Source organism: Rhinopithecus roxellana, chromosome 4 (genome assembly GCF_007565055.1).
Source record: "Rhinopithecus roxellana isolate Shanxi Qingling chromosome 4, ASM756505v1, whole genome shotgun sequence".
Classification (NCBI taxonomy): Eukaryota; Metazoa; Chordata; class Mammalia; order Primates; family Cercopithecidae; genus Rhinopithecus; species Rhinopithecus roxellana.
Genome location: NC_044552.1, coordinates 100,104,833 through 100,127,122, shown reverse-complemented (window position 1 = coordinate 100,127,122; position 22,290 = coordinate 100,104,833). Strand labels below are relative to the sequence as shown.

The following is a 22,290-nucleotide window of genomic DNA, read 5'->3' as shown; positions in this document are numbered from 1 at the left end:
TAATTTGTAGATTTCCCTGTTCCTGGTTTATGTTATTTTCTCATAATAATTACCTAAATTATGTAACTATTCAAAAATGAAATGAATGATGGGGAGTTTAAGTTTAGAAAGCTTTTCAGTATGTAACTTTTTTTTCTTTTGAGACAGTCTTGCTCTGTCACCCAGGCGGGAGTGTACTGGCACGATCCACAGATCACTGCAACCTCTGACTCCCGGGTTGAAGCAATTCTCCCACCTCAGCCTCCCGAGTAGCTGGGACTATAGGCGTGTGCCACCTTGCCCAGCTAATTTTTGTATTCTTATTAGAGAAGGGATTTTGCCATGTTGCCCCGGCTGGTGTTGAACTCCAGGCCTAAGCCTGGCGTTCTGTCCGCACCTTGGACTCCCAAAGTGCTGGGATTATGAGTGTGAGCCACCACGCCCGGCTCATTATGTAAATAATTTAATGCATACATCAAACACAAGTTGGAAACAAAAGAAAAAGGAAAATGTAATTCTCTGTGGACCGCCTCTGCCCCTGCTGTATAAAACAAATCTATTTCTCTATGGACTACCTCTACCTCTACTATATACTACAATCATTATTAACAATTTGATGATTTTTCTCTTTATTAGTTTCAGTTATGCTACCTATGTACAAGTATGTATCTTGCATTTTTGCTTAATAGGGAAATTTTAAAGCAATAAAATAGTCATAGAATTGATAAAATTTAACCTATACATTTTTACATTTGTTATTTAAACATATTTTTAATTTGCAAAGTTCTCAGTTTTGTGGCAAGAGTATAGGTATAAACTGTGCGTGGTGGATATGTTCATTATTGCCCTTGTAATAGTAATATGGGTTGTCTTACAGAGTCATTGCAAGAATTGTACTTGCAACAACTCAGTGAACAGTGTCCTGTCAAAGTTAAGCCTATCCCTCAGCATATCACAGGAGGAATGAGGAGGGATACAGTTCTCGATGCAACATTGTATAATGCTTTTCAGAGGAAATTCATCTAGAACTGAAATAAAAACATGTAACTGAAAGGAACATATATACTACATATATATTTCTGCTACTATATATGCTTATGTATAGTATACTACATGTGCTTACATATAGCATAAATATATAATATGTATATATTTATTTTTTCATATAGTATTATATATATGTTGTAGAAATGGTCTTCTTTATTTTCTGCTTAATTGGGAGGTTTTAGCCTTTTCTGAAATTTACTGTTTAGTTTGGCTGTTTAAAGTCTTAGGTGTTTTGACAAAGTATTCCATTTAAGTCACTGTAATAAATGTTTCCTACTGGATTTTTGTCTTGAGGCTACTTGCTGGCCACTGTTTTTTATTTCATTACTACAGCTTAAGAAATTGCTTGTTTTCCTGAAGTAGAATTGCCATATCCAATCCCAGTTTTTCTCTATTTCTTATATAAGAAGAATTCTAAAAATCAAATATATAGAACATTGTTATTTGGCAATTTTAGTGGAATTTCTCAAAGAACATCACCGGGTCCTAGAGTCTAGATTAGGCTCTGTTACCAGAGAAATTACAGATAACAGAGCATGTGCTAAAGAAGAATTGGAAAGCCTGTACCGGAAGATTATCAGCTATGTGTTACTCCGCTCTGGACTTGGATCCCCTACAGACATCAAGACTGTCAGAGAGGTAACAGGTAAAAAGTATAACCAATTTCCATTTCATAAATGAAAATATATGATCATTATATTTTATAAAATATGTTAAATTAGAAGTGTTAAAAATTGAAGTTTCCTTTTTATCTGAAAAAAAAAACATCAGCACGAATGAGTTAAAATGTACCCAGTCTCCTTTTACACTGTGTGTCCGTTCTAAAACTCAAGTAGCACCTCTAGAAAGTGAAATATTGCTAATTTTCCTAGAGCTGCACATATCTAGGGACCTATTACACCTCATTAGAGAGACATTGATAGTAGGATTGAGGGTACCAGGCTGATTGAGTAAATGGAAAAGCTGGAAAGGGATATTTCATATTGATGAAAAGAATTGAGTCTGTCATTTAAAATGGATGATGGAAAGGGGCACTGTTTTATCCTTAGGAAATCTTTGCCCTCTTTCATCCTTTAAAATGAGGAACAGGAAAAATGTCTAGCTCTCCTATGGCCTTCTTCTGTAATTATTTTAAAGCATCCATTTTTCGGCTCAGATCCCTAATTAGAAAGCTTGTTTTCATGCCCATTGCCAAAAAGTTACTGCTGGATGCGCTTAATTATTAAAAATGGACATGAGGCAATGGCATAACTCTCAGTAATCCAGCTTTGATGTGTGCTACATTTTATTATGTATTCTCTAACCAGGTATCAGTAATTTAAAGAATCATGTAAGTAACTCAGACTCTTAACTTGCTACTAAAGAAAAAACCTTATTTAACTTCTGATATCTTTATTCTATCATTTTGTTTTCCTTTTTTTTTTTTTTTTTTTTTCTGGTTTATTTTAGCTGCTCTACAGAGTGTTTTTCCTCAGGCTGAGCTTGGGACATTTCTAACTCTGTCTAAGAAGGACAAAGAACGCCAGCTGAAAGAACTCACCATGATTGTTACTGGAATTCGTTTATTTAACAGAGACTGTGGAAAAGGAGGAGAAGGCATCGATGATTGTAGGTATATCATTAGGTTAATGCTAAAGGTTATGTATGTTTAAAACTTAAGTTGCACAGTGAGGAAGATAATAACATACCAGTGGCATTCTTAAATTTAAGATTTGCATTTTTTACTGTTTCCTGAAGAATAACTACTGTTTATAATGTGTAGTGATTTTTACTTTTGCTGGGGCAAGACTTTACATTTTATGTACCATGAAGCTAGTAGGAGAAAGTGAATCAGTGAAAGCAACGAAGGGCCCTGCTCAAAGCTAACCTCCCCATTCAGCGGGGCTTTATGTTCATTACTGCAAGTCAGTAACCAAAAGGGAGTACAATTTAGTTATTTAAAAAATAAAAATCTTCCTGAAGACAGTTCCTGGTGCAGTTAATGGGATGAAAAGATCCACAAGGAGATATTTCAAATCTCTAAATTTGGGGGCATCTGCTTTGTGGTTATATACTTAATGCATTCTTTATAAGTTTGAAAGTACTTATGAAATATTTAATGAAGTACCTACCAGTAGAAGTAACTTCCTTATGAAATTTGGTACTCCTGTATGTCCACCGATAAGGTATTAGTGTCTTTCACCAAATCACTAATCTAGTATAAAAGGGTAATTTTTTTCTATTTTAAAAACTGTTCTAAAAAGTCAGATTTCCATTTTCATAAATGACCCTCCCTTGCTAGACTATTCTGTCATTTTTCACCATCCAGATGAGTTTCTTAACAACTATTCCTTTTTTTTTTAAATAACTAGAAGATATACAAAAGGAAGGGTCAGTGGCTCTTCTGGAAGCACATGGTTAACAACACATAATACTAAACTCTGCCTATTCTCTAAACTTCTACATTTAGTGGCAAAAGCTGACCTACTATAACTGGGTTATCATTCTGATAGTATCTTTTGTTTGAACTTGTTTGTTTTAGATTTTTTTTTTTTTTTTTTGAGATGGAGTTTCGCCCTTGTCGCCCAGATTGGAGTGCAGCGGCGCGATCTCGGCTCACTGCAACCTCCCCCTCCCAGGTTCAAGTGATTCTCCTGTGCTGAGATTACAGGCGCGCGCCACCACACCCGGTTAATTTTTGTATTTTTAGTAGACACGGGCTTTCACCATGTTGGCCAGGATGGTCTCAATCTCTTGACCTCATGATCTGCCCGCCTCAGCCTCCCAAAGTGCTGGGATTACAGGCGTGAGCCCCCGCCCCGGCCTAGATTCTTTTCTTTATGTTGTGGGACCCATGAAACACATGCCTCATTATTACTAATTTGATTGGGGAAAAAACCCTAACTTAATGCTTAAAATGTAACTACTTTCTAGGCTTCTTCTTCTTAATTGGTTTTAGTTTTCTTTATGGCTGCCTTTTTATACGTTTACAAACAGTGCCAGCTGTTCTCCATGTAGCAATCCCAGCCACCATGCAGCATATTGATTACCAGCTTGAGACTGCCCGGAGCCAGGTGTACCGCTACACAGCCATCCTTGAGAAGGCAGCCAACGACCCACACATGAGAGCTGAACTTCAGCCATATATGTTAAAAGAAGCGCTCTATAATATACGACAATATGAGGTCTTCCTTCAGATCATTTTGGTGAGTTAAGTTCATGTGTATCATTTTCCATATAACGCAGTCTCTTTATATAAGGCCACATCAGGTAGAACCAGGTCACTAAGGAGACAACCTCAATAACTGCTCAGTTTATATTGCTTTGGTAGGGTTAGGAATCAAAATAAAAATAGAAGAGTTGGGTTTTGATTTTAATGAAAATACTTTGGTAGAAATTGAATTTGTATTTTTTCATTGGTATTTGATAATATGATTGTTAGCATGCTGTAAACAATGGTGTGTATGTAAGTAATACTATGTTTATTTTAGTTCACAGCAAGTATCTAACATTGTTTGGCAGGTGGTTGCCTTTCAAATAATTTTTGTGTAATTATTTGTTCTCACTGTAACAACTGGTAGAAAAGATTTTTTTAAAGATTTTTTATAGGCCAGGCACAGTGGCTCATGTCTGCAATCTTGGCACTTTGGGAGGCAAAGGTGGGCAGATCGCTTGAGCCCAAGAGTTCAAAACCAGCCTGGCCAACATGGCAAAACATCATCTCTACAAAAAGTATAAAAATTAGCCAGGCACAGTGACATGTGCCTGTATTCTCAGCTGCTGAAGAGGCTGAGGTGGGAGGATCACTTGAGCCCGGGGGGCAGAGGTTGCACTGAGGCCAAGATCACACCACTGCACTCTGGCATGGGTGACAGAGGGAGACCCTGATCCTGACTCAAAAAAACTTAAAAAAAAAAAAAATAGAGTGGGGTCTTGCTATGTTGTCCAGGCTGGTCTTGAACATCTGGCTTCAAGCAATCCTCCTGTCTCGGCTTCCCAAAGTGCTGGGGTAACAGGCATAAGCCACCACACCTAGCCAGATAAGATTTTTATATCTGGTGTTTCTAGATCTAATGAACAAGCCACACAGTATCCCTAGAGAGTTGGAAAATATGGTAAAGTGGTGGTTATAACCTTTTAAAAAAGTAGCAGTGCCCTTTCTGTCAGATAGAAACTTACTCAGAATCTTACAAATATAAAACAGATATCTACATAAAGGGATTGGAGGACCTTTTCACTAAGGGATATCCCCATGACACTCTAGGGTTGTAGGGAAGACAGTCTGTTAATTACTGCGTGTTGGCAAGTTATGTTCCCACTCATCACCATTTACTTTTACACAATCTCTGTTTTCCAGTAACTATGAGACTCTCAGTTAATGGAACTGTCTTTTGTATGAGTGAATGCTAATTTCTTGAGGGATAGAAGAGGATGTATTCTGACTACCTCTTCTTTTTAACTTGTATTTTAATGACTTGGTACTACTATTGGATGCACTTACCTAGCTGCCCGGGTGACATGACTTCATTCAGACTAGAGGTTGTCCTCACAACTAGCCTATCTAATTGTCTTCAGAAGGAGGATCCTAGCTGGGAGGCTGAGGTTGGAGAACTGCTTGAGGCCAGGAATTCAAGACCAGCCTGGGCAACATTACGAGACCCTGTCTCTACAAAAAATAAAATTAGCCAAGCGTGGTACTAATGGTACTAACTTATAATCCCAGCTACTCGGGAGGCTGAAGTAGGAAAATTGCTTGAGCCCAGGAGTTTGAGGATACAGTAAGCTTTGGTTATGCCACTGCGCTCCAGCTTGGGTAGCCAAGGAAGACCACATCTCTAAAAAGAATAAATATATAAATAATAATAAAAACCAAGTCACTCTCTTGGGGTAGATATTTCCCTTTACATTACCTTGTGGCTATCAGCCTTATGTTAACTAGTCAGCTACTAAGGGGATTTTGTAATCAATTTATTTTGAAGTGCATGTGAGTCCACAGGAGTCGAATTTCCCATTCACATTTGTCACCTGCATTCAAAGGCGGTACTATAAGAAAGAACCTTGGGAAACTGTCACACAACTGTAAGGATGTTGCAGAAGATGTCATTCATTATATAGAATCTTCTCCTAGCTTTCAATCATGAATCCACCAACTAAGTCTTAAATTCTCATTGGCGTTCTACTTCTCACAGCTAGAGAGAGACAGTGAGTAGAGTGTGGGCTTTGCAACCAGACTACATGAATTCTAATCATGACTTTGCCAATTACTAAATCTGTGTCCCTAAGGAAGCTGCTTAACTTCCCTGTGCCTTGGTTTCCATATCTGTAAAATGGGGTTATTCATAGTCTTCACCATGTAAATAAGGCAGCATAGCACCTGGTGCAAAGGCTCAATAAAGTGATGATGATGTTGTTTATGATTATCATCATCATCGTTAGGGTGTTAGCTGAACAGCTGTGATTTCATTTGTCTAGTGGAACAGCTGAAGAGCTTTTATTTTTCCATACAGTATCTCATTTCCAAGCTCCTTGCTGCTCATGTTGGTGAAAAAGTTAATTTTCTTATCCAAGCACTCCTTATGGCCATTTTGTGCTGACTTTAGTCAGGATCAGGATGAGTTTTCTTAACTTTCTGATTCTTTGCTCAAAGAATCTTTTTTTGTTTTGTTTTTAAACTATTCAATCCTTCCCTATCAGTCTTAGTGACAATTAAGGTTGATTATTATGAAATGGATATTGGTTTAATCAGCATTATCTCTAGATTATAAACTGCACCAATTTAAAATTAGCCAAGATTTTTCCTATATTAAAATCTATGAATATTCTTTTTAAAGTCACATTATTTGAACAGATACTACTTAAAAATTTTAAAGTAGCAATTTTGATTTTTAAAAATTCTCTCCTCAAAGTTTCAGTTTATGTGAACATTTAAAAAATCCAATATGGGCCGAGTGCGGTGGCTCATGCCTGTAATCCCAGCACTTTGGGAGTCTGAGGCAGGCGGATCACCTGAGGTCAGAAGTTCGAGACCAAGCCTGGCCAACATGGTGAAACCCCGTCTCTACTAAAAATACAAAAATTAGCTGGGCATGGTTGTGGGTGCCTGTAATCCCAGCTACTCAGGAGGCTGAGGCAGGAGAATCGCTTGAACCCAGGAGACAGAGAGGTTGCAGTGATCCAAGATTGTGCCACTGCATTCCAGTCTGGGTGACAGAGTGAGATTCTGTCCCCCCCCCAAAAAATATATATATGTGTGTATATATATATATATATGTGTGTGTGTGTATATATATATAGAGAGAGAGAGAGAGCCTATGTAAGATAGTGAATTATTTTGTTTTGATCAGGCCTTTATTTGCTGCAGTGAACACACAGAAATATTCTAGAAAAGAAAAGGAAATGATGATCATAGTTTTGCTGACTCTTTTTTTTTTTTTTTTATTGAGACATAGTCTCGCTCTGTCGCCCAGGCTGGAGTGCAGTGGCCTGATCTCAGCTCACTGCAAGCTCCGCCTCCTGGGTTCCCACCATTCTCCTGCCTCAGCCTCCCAAGTAGCTGGGACTACAGGCGCCCGCCACCTCGCCTGGCTAGTTTTTTGTATTGTTAGTAGAAACGGGGTTTCACCGTGTTAGCCAGGATGGTCTCGATCTCCTGACCTCGTGATCCGCCCATCTCGGCCTCCCAAAGTGCTGGGATTACAGGCTTCAGCCACCGCGCCGGGCCAGTTTTGCTGACTCTTAACTGAGAGAATAAAATTCCATCCTCCATGGGCTTTTAAAGTGCAAGGCAGACACCAAAGAGAGAAAGCTGCATGATATTGTGCAAGTAAGAGTTGCATTTGACAGCATATTTGTTAAAACCTGTAAGTCAAGATTTTTGTAGAGTTCTTTCCCCCCAAGCGATTTTTGCAGGGTCCATTCACAGACACACAACACAGGGCTTCTTGATTGTCCTTGATAAAGCAAGTAAAAAAATCAGGTGGAATTTGTGCTTGTTTTATTATATTTTATTTCTGTTGTAATAAGAACATTAAACATCAGAGATTCCATTCTAATTTCTGCTTCTATAAGTTTGACTAGACTTGTTGAAAATTGTCTGTGGAAGAAAGTATGAGGAACTTATAAAAATGTTTAAAAGGTAGGGGGAAGCGGAAGAAGACAAAGAAACATACTGGGATCACATGCTTTTGCCAAACATTTGAATGTTATGATAATTTTTTTTTAAGTGATAGCATTTTTAGAGGACTAATATTATAATTAAAAACTCTAGATGGGCTGGGCGTGGTGGCTCACGGGAGGCCGAGGCGGGCGGATCACCTGAGGTCAGGAGTTGGAGACCAGCCTGGCTAACATGGTGAAACCCCATTTCTACTAAAAATACAAAAAATTAGCCAGTCACGGTGGTGGGAGCCTGTAATCCTAGCTGCTCGGGAGGCTGAGGCAGGAGAATCTCTTGAACCCGGGAGGCAGAGGTTGCAGTGAGCCAGATCGCACCATTGCACTCCAGGTTGGACAATAAGAGTGAAACTCCATCTCAAAAAAAAAAAAAAAAAAAAGAAACGTCTGGGCGCAGTGGCTCACGCCTGTAATCCCAGCACTTTGGGAGGCTGAGGCGGGTTGATCACGAGGTCAGGAGTTCAAGAGCAGCCCGGTCAAGATGGTGAAACCCCATCTCTACTAAAAATACAAAAAATTAGCCAGGTGCGGTGGCAGACGCCTGTAATCCCAGCTACTTGGGAGCCTGAGGCAGGAGAATCGCCTAAACTCGGAGAGCGAAGGCTGCAGTCAGCCGAGATTGAGCCACTGCACTCCAGCCTGGGCGACAGAGTGAGACTCTGTCTCAAAAAATAAAAAAAAAGAAAAAACAAACAAACAAAAAACAACTCTGGATGATTGTGAATAAATTCTTTTTAGTAAAATGTAAATAATTTCTAGGATATTATTAGAAAAAAGCAAGAAGCTCTGTGTGCCTACTGTGAATGGATCCTGCAAATACAGCTTGGGGGAGCTGTCTACAGTATTTTTTTTTTTTTTCTTTTTGAGACGGAGTCTCGCTCTGTCGCCCAGGCTGGAGTGCAATGGCGCGATCTCCGCTCACTGCAAGCTCCGCCTCCTGGGTTCACGCCATTCTCCTGCCTCAGCTTCCCGAGTAGCTGGGATTACAGGCGCCCGCCACCATGCCCGGCTAATTTTTTGTATTTTTAGTAAAGACGGGGTTTCACCATGTTAGCCAGGAAGGTCTCTTATCTCTTGACCTCGTGATCCACCCGCCTCGGCCTCCCAAAATTCTGGGATTACAGGCGTGAGTCACCGCCCCCCGCCCAGCCTTAGAATATTTTTAATTGTAGGTTTTAATAAGTATAGCATGTCAAATGCCACTTTTACTTTGGAGAACATATGCAAATGTATTCCTGTTTCTTGTTGCTGTTGCACAAATCTTAAAAGACTTTAAAGACTGCATTTTCATATTGATTCCTAAAACAAAATTTAACAAGCAAGGGGAAAAAACTCTATGAGGGTAGACAAGAGACCTATTCGATATAATAGATAATAGTGTGTGGAAGAATAAAGCAGGAGGAGGAGTAATGCTTAAACAGCAGTATGACTAAAATTAAAACAGGATACATACTACATTTATGAATAAAAATTTGTTAGTTGTAATACAATGATAATAGCTGATGTTACTCATGAAGTAATTATTTTTGTCATTTAAAAGGGTCTATAAAGCATATAATTAGGTTACATATAGATGTCTGAGAATGCAAATGTACTTTTTCTCTTCAAATAGATGTCATTCTTTTATGCTATACTGATAAACCTACACCACAACCATTTCTGGTGACAGCTGGGGCAACACAGTATAATGGTTAAGAGCTGGGCTGTGGGCTCAGATGGTTTGGGATCCACCATGATGCTACCCCTTATTAGCTGCATCTACTTAAGACAATTTACTTACCTTACTATTCTTTGATTTTCTCACTTGTATTTATCCCTTTTCGTATTTGTAAATATTTAATGTGGTGCTTAGCACATAGTAAGAATAAATATAATTATTTCTTTCTTTTTTTTTTTTGGGACGGAGTCTTGCTCTGTTGCCCAAGCTGGAGTGCAGTGGCTCAATCTTGGCTCACTGCAACTTCTGCCTCCTGAGTTCAAGCTGTTCTCCTGCCTCAGCCTCCCGAGTAGCTGGGACTATAGGCACGTGCCACCACGCCCAGCTAATTTTTTGTATTTTTAGTAGACATGGGTTTTCACCGTGTTAGCCAGGATGGTCTCGATCTCCTGACCTCATGATACACCCGCCTCAGCCTCCCAAAGTGCTGGGATTACAGGCGTGAGCCACCATGCCCGGCCAAATATAATTATTTCAAATTCAGCGTTTAGCAACTTATTTTCAGACCATGATTGTTGTATCAAATGTATTGTTTTTCTTTCAATGCAGTGACTTTTAAGATTTTCTGTATTCTTCAATTTGATTTTTTTCGTTTAATTTTTCATACTTTATTCCTTGATTCCTTGTATCAATAGATTAAGAAAGTAAACGTTTCCCAAGTGTTGATTTATAATGTTTGTGTCACACAAAAAGTTCAGTTTCACAAATAGTTACATTCAGTGATGTATTTGAATGTGATTTTAATCCTTATTTTAAACTAAGGGCTTTACAATAAGCTAAATACACACAAACCTATATATCCTGAACTGCAAAAGCAGTTTCCATAGCCATATATATTTTAATCAAGTACACATTTCCACAATGAACAAGTACTTACAAATACGTTAATAGAATACTATTTCAAATGCTTATCCTGTCATCAACTTTTAAAACTATTCTTGCTGCTACTGAAAGCATTTATTCTGAGAAGATTTAATCTGATGTGGGAACATGAGTTCTAAAACTTACCAGACAGTATTTTATAAGCCTCAGAAGGTTTTAAATCAAAAATGCCTTCCAACAAGCATTCACATGAAACTTTTAGTTTCTTGAAAAATAATCACCCTTGTTATATGAAGAAAAGAATATTAAGACAAATTATCTTTTAAGACAGATAAAATTCTTACAAAGAACTGTATTTTTCTATATCATCTCCTTAGAAGGATCACAAACCAGTTCACTACCTTTAATAACCTTTCAGTTTACTATTGTCTAAAAACTTAAGGATACATGAAGCATTTCTTAGTTATCATAAAGTCAAAGATGTCTTTTAGATCTTGCATAATAAATAGCTACAGTATAGCTTACAATGGCACAAATATAGCTAACATATAAATACTACTTCATCCATTAGATAGTCAAAAGTCAGAAAGAAATAAATAGTTTACAAGGTACTTTAACTTATTATGTGTGATCATTGAAACCCAACAAGTATTTCAAGTGTGCTTATTATATAAAGACAGGCGATTAAAGGCTCAAAGATCACTCTAAAATTGAAGGCATGAAAATAAAAGCTAAAAGCTTTGTGTTTTTCCATCTTTCATTTACATGGCTTGATATCTATTAGGGCCTTACTATAGAAAATATACAGTTAATGTATGTACTTCCCCCAGATGATAATGAAGTTTCAGAAAGTACAAAAGGTGTCAAGATCCATAGTTTGCGTCATCAAATGGTTTTCAGTTCATTTCAGTTCTGCATTCATAGTAATCAAGTCTTTAACCCTAGCAAACTTCCTTGGGTCCCTTCAAATCAAGAAAACAATATTGTAAACTTGTACTCAACCTTGTCTTCCAATTCACAGTGCCTTGTGAGTCATTTCAGTGATGAACTCTATGACAGGGTCTTCAAGAATATCCCCTGACTCAGTACAAGGATTCTGGTCATGCCCCAAACCATATGTCATACATCACAGGTGAGATCTCACTAGCTTGCCAATCTGCAGTGCCCTGCTGGCTCACTCCTAACAGGTTTTTTCTCAATGTGATTTTATTAAATCTTGTTATCAACAAAATTTTCAGAGGAACCCTTAATTAATTTTATCATTGAGGATTAGGAAAATAACAGCTATACAAAAACGGATTCTTGAGGATCCATTTCTCAAGAATGCAATTATACTTAAATCCAAGAATACCTGTATACATTTAAGAAAAATTATATCCATTGTATTTCAAAAGATTCATCCAACTCACAAATATCTTGGAAGCCCCATACATATGCTGGTACTGTTCTAGGTGTTGAGGATCTCACGGAGAACAGACTTCCTGCTGTCATTGAGCCTACTTTCAGAGGATGTGGGGAGCAGGTATGGTCTGAAACACATATGATTTTTATACTAGAATTATAAAAATATTAATGCAAATTATATTGTTTTCACAGTCAGATATAATTACTGGTGCTCAAGAAGTGGAAATGATGACAAAACAGTTAGGAGCCCATCTGGAACAACTAAAAATGACCATAAAATCAAAGACAGCAGTCCCAACATCACAAGTCTTCGTAAGTATTTGTCATAAACTTTGACCTTAAGGTGAATTTCCTTTTGAGCCCTATAATATTGGATCACAAGTCATTATAATTATATTTAATTTCTAAAAATATAATGTTTTATATAAGTTGATCCTGTTCTTTATGGTTACTTTGCCATAATAGTAAATTACAAGTTGGATGAGAGAATTCCCCTACATAAGCAACTGCTACTAAAGGAACTGCAACTGTATAGTATGATAACCATATCAGTATTGTCTGTGACAACAGAAATAATCATAGTACTGTGGTTGAAAATGTATTCATAGTAGCTGGTCAGAAATTGCCTCCAGTACAGACATGATGGAACTTGTGACCTTTCTGAAAAGACAGATAATAATCACTTTGTTTACCAGGCCTGCACTTAAATATTGGTTTTCTGATTATCTGCACCATTTTATGGACAAACCTGGCAAACCTTATCTGGATAAGGAGGTATAAAATGTATGTGTAGTATTTTATTTATTTATTTATTTATTTGAGACAGAGTCTCGCTTTGTCGCCCAGGCTGGAGTGCAGTGGCGCGATCTCGGCTCACTGCAAGCTCTGCCTCCCGAGTTCATGCCATTCTCCTGCCTCAGCCTCCCAAGTAGCTGGGGTTACAGGTGTCCACCACCATGCCCGGCTAATTTATGTATTTTTAGTAGAGATGGGGTTTCGCCATGTTGGCCGGGCTGGTTTGAACTCCTGACCTCAGGTGATCTGCCCACTTTGGCCTCCCAAAATGCTGGGATTACAGGCGTGAGCTACTGTGCGTGGCCCTCTTTTTTTTTCTTAAGACATTTATCCCTTGGTTTTTTGAGATGAAGAGTCCATAAGTCTTTCTTAGGTGATCACATGTGTTTGGCTTTTTAAAGTTAACTAACTTTATAATAATCATACTAAAATAAAATGCTTTGAAATAAAATGCAAATTTATTTTCTCATAATTTATGAATTAAATTTCTATCTAAAGTCTACTGTCTAAGTTCGTAAGACTTTTGCTTAGGGAGAATTAACTTCTTTACAAATGACAATTGTATTTATCTTAAAGAGTACAGTGATTTATAATTTTATTACACAGTTGCATTTTGAATATTTTTTTTTCTCTGTCTCAGCCTATCTTCATTGCACTTTCTACTCTGTGGACCAGCTTGCAAGACGAAACTATTGTGGTTGGTGTCCTCAGTAATTTATTCACTCACATTCAGCCATTCCTGGGTGCTCACGAACTTTACTTTCCTGAGAGAGCAATGCAACGTCATCTTAATGGAGCAACTGTGAAAACTGATGTGTGTAGAATGAAAGAGCACATGGGTAATGAAAATCATCCATTATTTCCTCTTCTTTTTAAAATTACCTCTAGAATAAAGTCACTCTTTTGTTCTAAAAATTTCATATCTTTCTGATAAAGCATTAAACATTTTTCTTGATTATAAAGTACTAATGAGGGCCAGATGTGGTAGCTCATGCCTGTAATCCCAGCACTTTGGGGGGCTGAGGCAGGTGGATCACCTGAGGCCAGGAGTTCGAAACCAATCTGGCCAACATGGCAAAACTCCGTCTCTATTAAAAATACAAAAATTAACCGGGCATGGTGGCAGGCGCCTGTAATCCCAGCTACCCAGGAGGCTGAGGCACGAGAATCACTTGAACCCAGCGGAGCAGAGGTTGCAGTGAGCCAAGATTGTGCCTTTGCACTCCAGCCTGGGTGACAGAGTGAGGCTCCATCTCAAAAAAAAAAAAAAAAAAAAAAAAAAGGCACTCATGTTCATGAGAGGAGGTGTGGAAAACAGAAAAAATGTAAACTGAATAACTTACTATCCAGCAATAACCATTCCTTGTGTTATCGTTCATATTTTGGTTAATCTTTTTTTGTGCAGATGTGTTTCTATTGCAGTCCTAGTAATTTTATTATTGATTTGTTGGAGAAAAGAATATTAATCCTTGCTATTTTGTTGCAAATAAAGCTCCATTTCTTTAGAATGTTATTTGTTACATATCTACCTCAGATTCAAGTTGAGAATTTACAAACCAATAAATGTTATCCCTGTAAAATTAATTGAGCTTATTTAGGTCCTTTAGAAGATGCATTGATTCTTACAGAAAAACAATCTTTATCAATAAACTTTTAATCATTTTAGACCCTTCTCTCTTAGCTAAAGACAAGTTAACATTTATGAGGAATGCCAAAAAAGAGCCTGGGACTTGAGATGCTGATGTTGCATAAAAAGAGAGTCTTTTCAGAAAATAAAATTAATAATTTACAAATTTTCTTTTCAAATTCTACTTTTTAAAGATGAAAAATAAAAATATAGCAGTGATTTCTTAAACTATTAGAATGTATAAAAACTGAGAACTAAATCAGAAACTAAAAAATATCCTTTCAGTTCAAGTTTTTTATTACTCATTTCATTTCATTAAAGCAGCATATCTAAGCAAATATTAAATGAAATTGAAAAGTTAAAGTAGCTTCAACAGTGGATATTAAGCTAACCATATTGGCAAGACTGTTTACCTGCAGCTTCTTAGATTTAGATGTGTCATTTTCTACCATACGTCAGAACTTTTTATTCACTACAACACTATTAAATTACTGCTCCAGTGAATTGGTCAAGCCAGTGTTCTAAAAGAATTTCATTTACACCTGCCACATACTGTCATTGTTAGAGGCTTTCAGGCATATCAGGAAAAAAGAGAGAGGATTTATTTTCTATAAATTACGCATTTACTTTTAGTGGTAGCCACAAGATCATTTGTGGTGCCTGCTTTTTGGGTTTAGAACCAGGCCCAGAAGTGTATGTGGGATTGTGAAAGCTAAGAAACTTTGGGAACAATGTTTTATAAATATGTGGTATTATTTGTGTAAAAATTTATTCAGTTTGCTTATCAAATATAAATAGGTAAGCTAACCAACAGTAGGAAGAATTTTTAAAAATATAAAGAACAAAAATTACACACCTTGTTATCAAAATCAGTTAACATTTTCTTGACTGTCTTTGCTCAAAACCTTCTCTGTTGTTTCAAGAAGCAATAGTCCTAGTTTATAAGCGTCATATTAAACATATTTTGCCACCTAGCATATTATTAAGAACAATGCTATATTGAATGAGGTCAATCTATCTCTGTCTGGGTCACATAGCAGCCAGTCTATTCTGCTCAACTCCTTGGGTTATTTACTCTGCAGCGGCAGGAAGCACTACACACTTTTGGAAGTGCCCCAGTCAGCTTTTCTCTCAGCAGCAGAGCATGCTTGTCAGAAATGGCCTCTCCTTTCTGTTCTTCATTCTGGAGCAAAGTCCTACCTCCAAGTTTGCCCCAGAAACTTACGTGACATTATATGTCACTGAGGTCATTTGTACTTCTTTGCTTCAATAGACTTCCTCATATATCTGGTTTTGTGAATATCAAGTTTTTGCCCATCGAGAAAAGTACAAAGCAATAAAAAAGTAATGTTTAGAATGAGCTACTGCTGATTTATTTTGGAAATTTAACTTTCTCACTGAATTAAAACTTTTCTTGTTCTCCTTCATTTCAGAAGATAGAGTAAATGTGGCAGATTTCAGAAAACTAGAATGGCTTTTCCCAGAAACAACAGCAAATTTTGATAAACTATTAATTCAATATCGGGGATTTTGTGCTTACACGTTTGCTGCAACAGATGGTCTTCTCCTTCCAGGTATATCATTGGAAATGAGACTGCTCTCCTTTCCCCAATTTTTTCTTTATATGGAGTTCTGTCATTGTCACTTGAATATTCACTTTAAAAACTTTATGGAATCTAATGGTGAACTAACAAAGGATCTACAAAGATGATCCAGACAAAGTCTTCATTTTGGAGGTGCTCTGGTAGACTGACATAAGTAAGAAATTATAAGTCATTAGTAATGGAAAAGTGTATATGTGTCATGAAATATGGATGCTGTAGTACCATTGAAAGGGGATGACTCATATGGCCAATGAAGAATTCTAGAAATGTTACATGACATTGACTGGATGCAGTGGCTCACGCCTGTAATCCCAGTACTTTGGGAGGCCAAGGCGGGATCACTTGAGGTCAGGGGTTGGAGACCAGCCTGGCCAACATGGTGAAACCCTGTCTTTACTAAAAATGCAAAAATTAGCCAGGCATGGCGGTACATGCCTGTAGTCCCAGCTACTCGGGAGGCTGAGGCAGGAGAGTCACTTGAACCCGGGAGGCAGAGATTGCAGTGAGCAGAGATCACTCCACTGCACTTCAGCTGGGCAACAAAGTGAGACTTCCTTTCAAAAACAAAACAAAACAAAAGAAATGTTACACAACATTACTAAAAATATATCATCTTCCAAAGTAATTACTGAAAGAGCAACACTTATTTGACTGACATGTTTGTTAAAAAATATTCTTTGTTACTTTACAGTTATATTTCACTGGCATAGATCAGGATTTCTCTGTTAGACCCCTATAAGGAAATGGCTAATATCAAGTAAAATTTCTCTATGATGTATATATTATTAGAGCTTCTCCAAAATAAATAATAAATCAGAGATAGAGATGAAATAAATTACTATCCAAAAAGTGCTGTGTGAATTGTGAATAAGAAAAAGCCTGCCAGGGCTAGAATGAAAACTGTGACAAGATTGTGTCTTAATTTACTTTACACCATTAACCTTATTTTTCTTCTTTCTTTTTTTTCTTTATTTCTTTTGTTAAGTTTCAAAATTGGGTATTTTTTCGTTAAAAATAACTATTGGGATTGTGTGTATACAGGCTAGAGAGAGCACACAATTGGCTCATTTAAAAAATGTTATTACATTTTTGATAATGGGAATAACAAAATATTTACTGTGGGAAATTGAGAGTAATATTCTGAGGCCCAATGAGGGTCACTGGTACTGGGGAGAAAACAATCAAGAGCCTTGCAGAGGTAAAATGCAATGGAATGTAGATAGTTTCCTTTTCTTTCTCCTCCCTTCCTCTCTCCCTCCCCCGCCTCCCTCCTCCTCTCCATTCCTTCCTTCGTTCCCTGTTTCACACAAATAAGAAAGGAAAGAAGAAACATGGATGTGGCATGATGGCAGAGGAAGCATGATGTGGTTGGAAAAGCTATGGGCTAGGGTTCAGAAAAGCCTGGTCTGTGTCCTTAGTGAACTAAGTAACATTTATGAAATCTCACAACCTCTGTGAACTTCAGTTTCCCCTCAGGAAAATGAAAAGGATCAACCAGGAGGTCTGTATGGTCCCTTCCAGGGTCTCCCAACTATAAGTCTAAGAAGAAAGAGGGCAAAGTAGAAAAGTAGAAGAGCTTGTGGGGCCATGAGTTTCAGATTCCTCTCTGAATAAGTGAATTCTGACTATTTCTGCTTGCTACATTATTTCTGCTTCATTATTTTCTGGGCAGCAGCAACCTGCATTACCTCAGATGAATTCTGTAGAACTGCCCTTCTTCCATTCAGGAGTAGAGACCACATGACTTAAATCCCAGGGTAACACTGGTGCTTACCAGTCAGGGTCCTTTTCTGATGACTTCATTGCCTACCACACCTTCCCTCGTTTGCTCCATTCCAGTGGCTCTGGCTTTCTTGCTGCTGTTGAACAGTCGAAGCCTACTTTCACCTCAGAGCCTTTGCACTCTACTTGGAAAGCTCTGCCTTCCAGGCTGCTACTCGCCTTGCTGCCTCATTTTATTCAGTCTTCCCTAATCACTCAATTTAAAATATCACTTGCACACTTCTTGCTTTTACTCTGTGTTTAACCTCCTTTATTACTTTTTTCATGTAGCACTTGTCACTCTGTGGCCTATGATATATTTGTGATTTTTTGAGAGCAGGGAATCTGTTATCTTCTACAGGCTTAGCACCAAGAACATGGTCAATAACTATTTGTTGGATAAATGAAAGAATAAATGAATAAGACAGTTACTCTTTCTAATACAACTTCCACAAACTATGTGGATATTTAATTATCTATAGTCTATGTAGTATCTTTTTACAGTGCAAAATATTTGCTAATATGCAAATTTGCATTTTGAAAAAGATGTCCCATTTTTGTAGTTCTTACTGGGTTAATTTAAACATAGACCTTGCAGTAGTTAGTTGAAGTAGCTTTGAAAAATCTGCCAGATGAGTAAGTGGCTTTTCATAAAAGATTTTTAAAATTATTATATCTGAATAGTGGAAAGTATTTTTACATAAAATACAGTTTAAAATCATACTTTAACATAAAAATATAATTAGTATGGATTTCACATATCATTTAAAAATGTATAAATTAAAATGTGAATTCTAACATTTTAGCAAAAAAAGCATAAGTGATATGTTAAAAATGGAGTGGAAGGGGCTGAGCGTGGTGGCTCATGCCTGTAATCCCAGCACTTTGGGAGGCTGAGGCAGGTGGATCACCTGAGGTCAGGAGTTCAAGACCAGCCTGACCAATTTGTTGAAACCCCGTCTCTATTAAAAATACAAAAATTAGCCGGGTGTGGTGGTGCATACCTGTAATCCCAGCTCCTCAAGAAGCTGAGACAGGAGAATTGCTTGAACCTGGGAGGCAGAGGTTGCAGTGAGCTGAGATCACGCCACTGGACTCTGGCCTGGGTGACAGAGCAAGATTTCGTTTCAAAAAAAAAAAAAAAAAAAAAAGTGGAAGGGCCAGGAGTGGTGGCTTATGTCAGTAATCCCAACACTTTGGGAGGCCGAGGGGAGCAGATCGCTTGAGTCTAGGAGTTTGAGACCAGCCTGGATGACGTGGTGAAACCCTATCTCTCCAAAAAGGGTTAGCTAGGTGGGGTGGCAAATGTCTGTAGTCCCAGCTACCTGGGAGGGTAAGGCAGGAGGATCCCTCGAGCCTGGGATGTTGATGCTGTAGTGAGCTAAGATTGTGCCACTGCACTCCAGCCAGGATGATAAGAGTGGGACACAGTCTAAAAAAAAAAAAAAAAAAAAAAAGGAGTGGATGAGGAATGGCTCTATGGTATGTTACAAACACAGAGTAACAACATTTCTTTTCTTTTTTCTTTTTTTTTTTCCTTGAGACAGAGTCTCGCTCTGTCACTCAGGCTGGAGTGCAATGGCCCGATCTCAGCTCACTGCAACCTCCGCCTCTCAGGTTCAAGCTATTCTCCTGCCTCAGCCTCCTGAATAGCTGGAATTACAGGCACACACTACCACGCCCATCTAATTTTTGTATTTTTAGTAGAGACGGGGTTTCACCTTGTTGGTCAGGCTGGTCTTGAACTCCTGACCTCAGGTGGTCTGCCTGCTTTGGCCTCCCAAAGTGCTGGAATTACAGATGTGAGCCACCGTGCCCGGCCAGAATAACAATATTTCATAAGTGATCAAGACATTTCATGTTGAATTCTTTTTATTTTCAGGAAATCCAGCAATTGGAATTTTAAAATATAAAGAAAAATATTACACATTCAATAGTAAAGATGCTGCATATTCATTTGCAGAAAATCCTGAACATTATATTGATATAGTTAGAGAAAAGGCCAAAAAAAATACAGAGTTAATTCAGCTATTGGAACTTCATCAACAGTTTGAAACACTGATTCCATATTCTCAGGTAAGCAGGGTCAATATTTTATGAATTTATGACATTTAAAAATATAGTTAATTTAAAAGTTGTATTTTGTTGTAGAATGCTTCCCAAGTCCAGGCAGAGAGAGAGAGTCAGATGAGGGTCTTTACAGGTTGTCTTAAAGGGATTCACATCTGAAGATGAAAACTAATGGAATAAATAAAGAATAATGAAAACAGGATATGGAGTCAAATTGATGAATTAGGAAATGGGGAAATCTGAATGCAAAGGACTTCATTGACTTATAAATAATTGAAGCTGCAGTATATTTCTGTATCTAAAATTGGAGGAGCTCAACACAGATAACATGGATAGTAACTTATACTCAGAGGTGCAAAACAATTTAACAGGTTTAAACTGTAGTAGTCTGAAAGGCCACAAAATGGATCTCACGGTGGGTTTCTTGTATGTCTGTGTCTATTGATTAATTCATTCATCTTATTTAGTAAGCCACTTATTGTGTGTTGGTAATTATTCTTGGCATAAGGGATTTCATGAAACAAAACAGATAAAAATCTCTACCAGTTTGGAACTCACATTTGAATGCTATATATTCTCACGTTCTTCCTCTTTTTCTCTCATTTTCATTGTTCATCTCTTTTTATGTTCTTTTTAGAGACAAGGTCTCACTCTGTCACCCACGATGGAGAGCAGTGGCACAATCATAGCTCACTGTAGCCTCCAACTCCTGGGATCCTCTTGCCTCAGTCTCCCAAGAAGCTGGGACTACAGGCAAGTGCCACCATGCCTGGCTAATTTTTTTAAAAAACTTTTTTTGTAGAGATAGGGTCTTGCCATGTTGCCCAGGCTGGTCTCAAACTTGTGGCTTCAAGTTATCCTCCTGCCTTGGCATCCCAAAATATTGGGATTATAGGCATAAGCCACCATGCCCAGCCTGCTGTTCATCTCTTAAGTGGTCTTTCTGTCTCTCCTCTCTCTTGTTGAGTTTCTTTCTTTTAAACTCACTAAAATGAAAACATTTTGAAATACATGGTTTAAAATGTCTACTGTTTGCTTTTTTTTTTGACCAAGTCTTGCTCTGTTGCCCAGGCTGGAGTGCAGTGGCGTGATCTCGGCTCACTGCAACTTCCACCTCCCAGATTCAAGCAATTTTCCTGTCTTAACCTTCCGAGTATCTGGGACTACAGGCGGACGGCACCACTCCTGGCTAATTTTTTGTATTTTTAGTAGAGATAGAGTTTCACCATGTTGGCCAGGCTGGTCTCGAACTCCTGATCTCAGGTGATCCACCCACCTCGGCCTCCCAAAGTGCTGGGATTACAGGCGTGAGCCACCACGCCCGGACTCGTTTGCTATTTTTGTCAACATTTTAACTATGAAGCAGGTGGGCTTTGTGCCACTGACCTGACCAGCAGAGATCCAAGCAGTAATTAGGGAGAGGACTGTTGGGCTGGTGACAGTGGAGCACAGAGGATGGTCTGAACACTTGGGCAGGAAGATCAGAAACAAGCTAAGGACTTAGTCATCGAGGCGGGTGGGGGAAGTATGGCAGTCAGGACCATGGACAGCTCAGTCAGTGCTGTTATTCTGACATCGTGATGTGCTGTGTTCTGACATTGGGTTATTCTGACATTGTGATGACATCGTTGATGTAGCGCTCCAGCTCCCCTTTCCAATGAAGCTATTCTGCAGAGCCTTCTAGATTCCTCCTGTTGTGATGAGAAATTGGTCTTGTCTACAGTGTCTTTCTGTATGTGAGCCCAACAGTAGGTAGGCCTACAATTTTTGTTTCCACTAAAAGGTTAGTTACTCTGAAAATGTACCAGTTTAACTTCATTATAAGGCTTGTCAGTTACCCATAATCCTGAGAGGACTTGTTAATACCTCAGTTTGTAATATTTGCCAATTTGATGAATTTGAAATGGTACTTATTATTGTTTCTTTTTTTTTTTTTCTGAGATGGACTCTTGCTCTGTTGCCCAGGCTGGAGTGCAGTGGCGCGACATCAGCTCACTGCAAGCTCCGCCTCCCTGGTTCAAGCAATTCTCTGCCTCAGCCTCCTGAGTAGTTGGGATTACAGGCGTCCACCACCACGCCTGGCTAATTTTTGTATTTTTAGCAGAGACAGGGTTTCACCATCTTGGCCCAGCTAGTCTTGAACTCCTGACCTCATGATCCAGCCACCTCGGCCTCCCAAAGTGCTGGGATTACAGGCATGAGCCACCGCGCTGGGCCCTTAATACTGTTTTATTGTGCATTTTTCTAATAGTGAAGTTTAGCATTTCTTCTTATTTATCTGTTCAGGTTTCCCCTTCTGTGCATTGCCTATT

At 38.3% G+C, this 22,290-nt stretch overlaps 1 protein-coding gene across 1 annotated transcript in view; it reads left to right on the top strand.

Annotated features, from left to right (window-relative positions):
* Positions 1-22,290, top strand: part of CFAP206 (cilia and flagella associated protein 206) — a 54,976-nt gene that overhangs the window by 6,169 nt on the left and 26,517 nt on the right. The window contains exons 5-11 of the mRNA XM_010387959.2: positions 1,484-1,672; positions 2,476-2,634; positions 4,003-4,211; positions 12,314-12,433; positions 13,557-13,755; positions 15,977-16,117; positions 19,791-19,984. Coding sequence (XP_010386261.1) covers positions 1,484-1,672; positions 2,476-2,634; positions 4,003-4,211; positions 12,314-12,433; positions 13,557-13,755; positions 15,977-16,117; positions 19,791-19,984 — 1,211 coding nt within the window. The remainder of the gene's footprint in view (positions 1-1,483; positions 1,673-2,475; positions 2,635-4,002; positions 4,212-12,313; positions 12,434-13,556; positions 13,756-15,976; positions 16,118-19,790; positions 19,985-22,290) is intronic.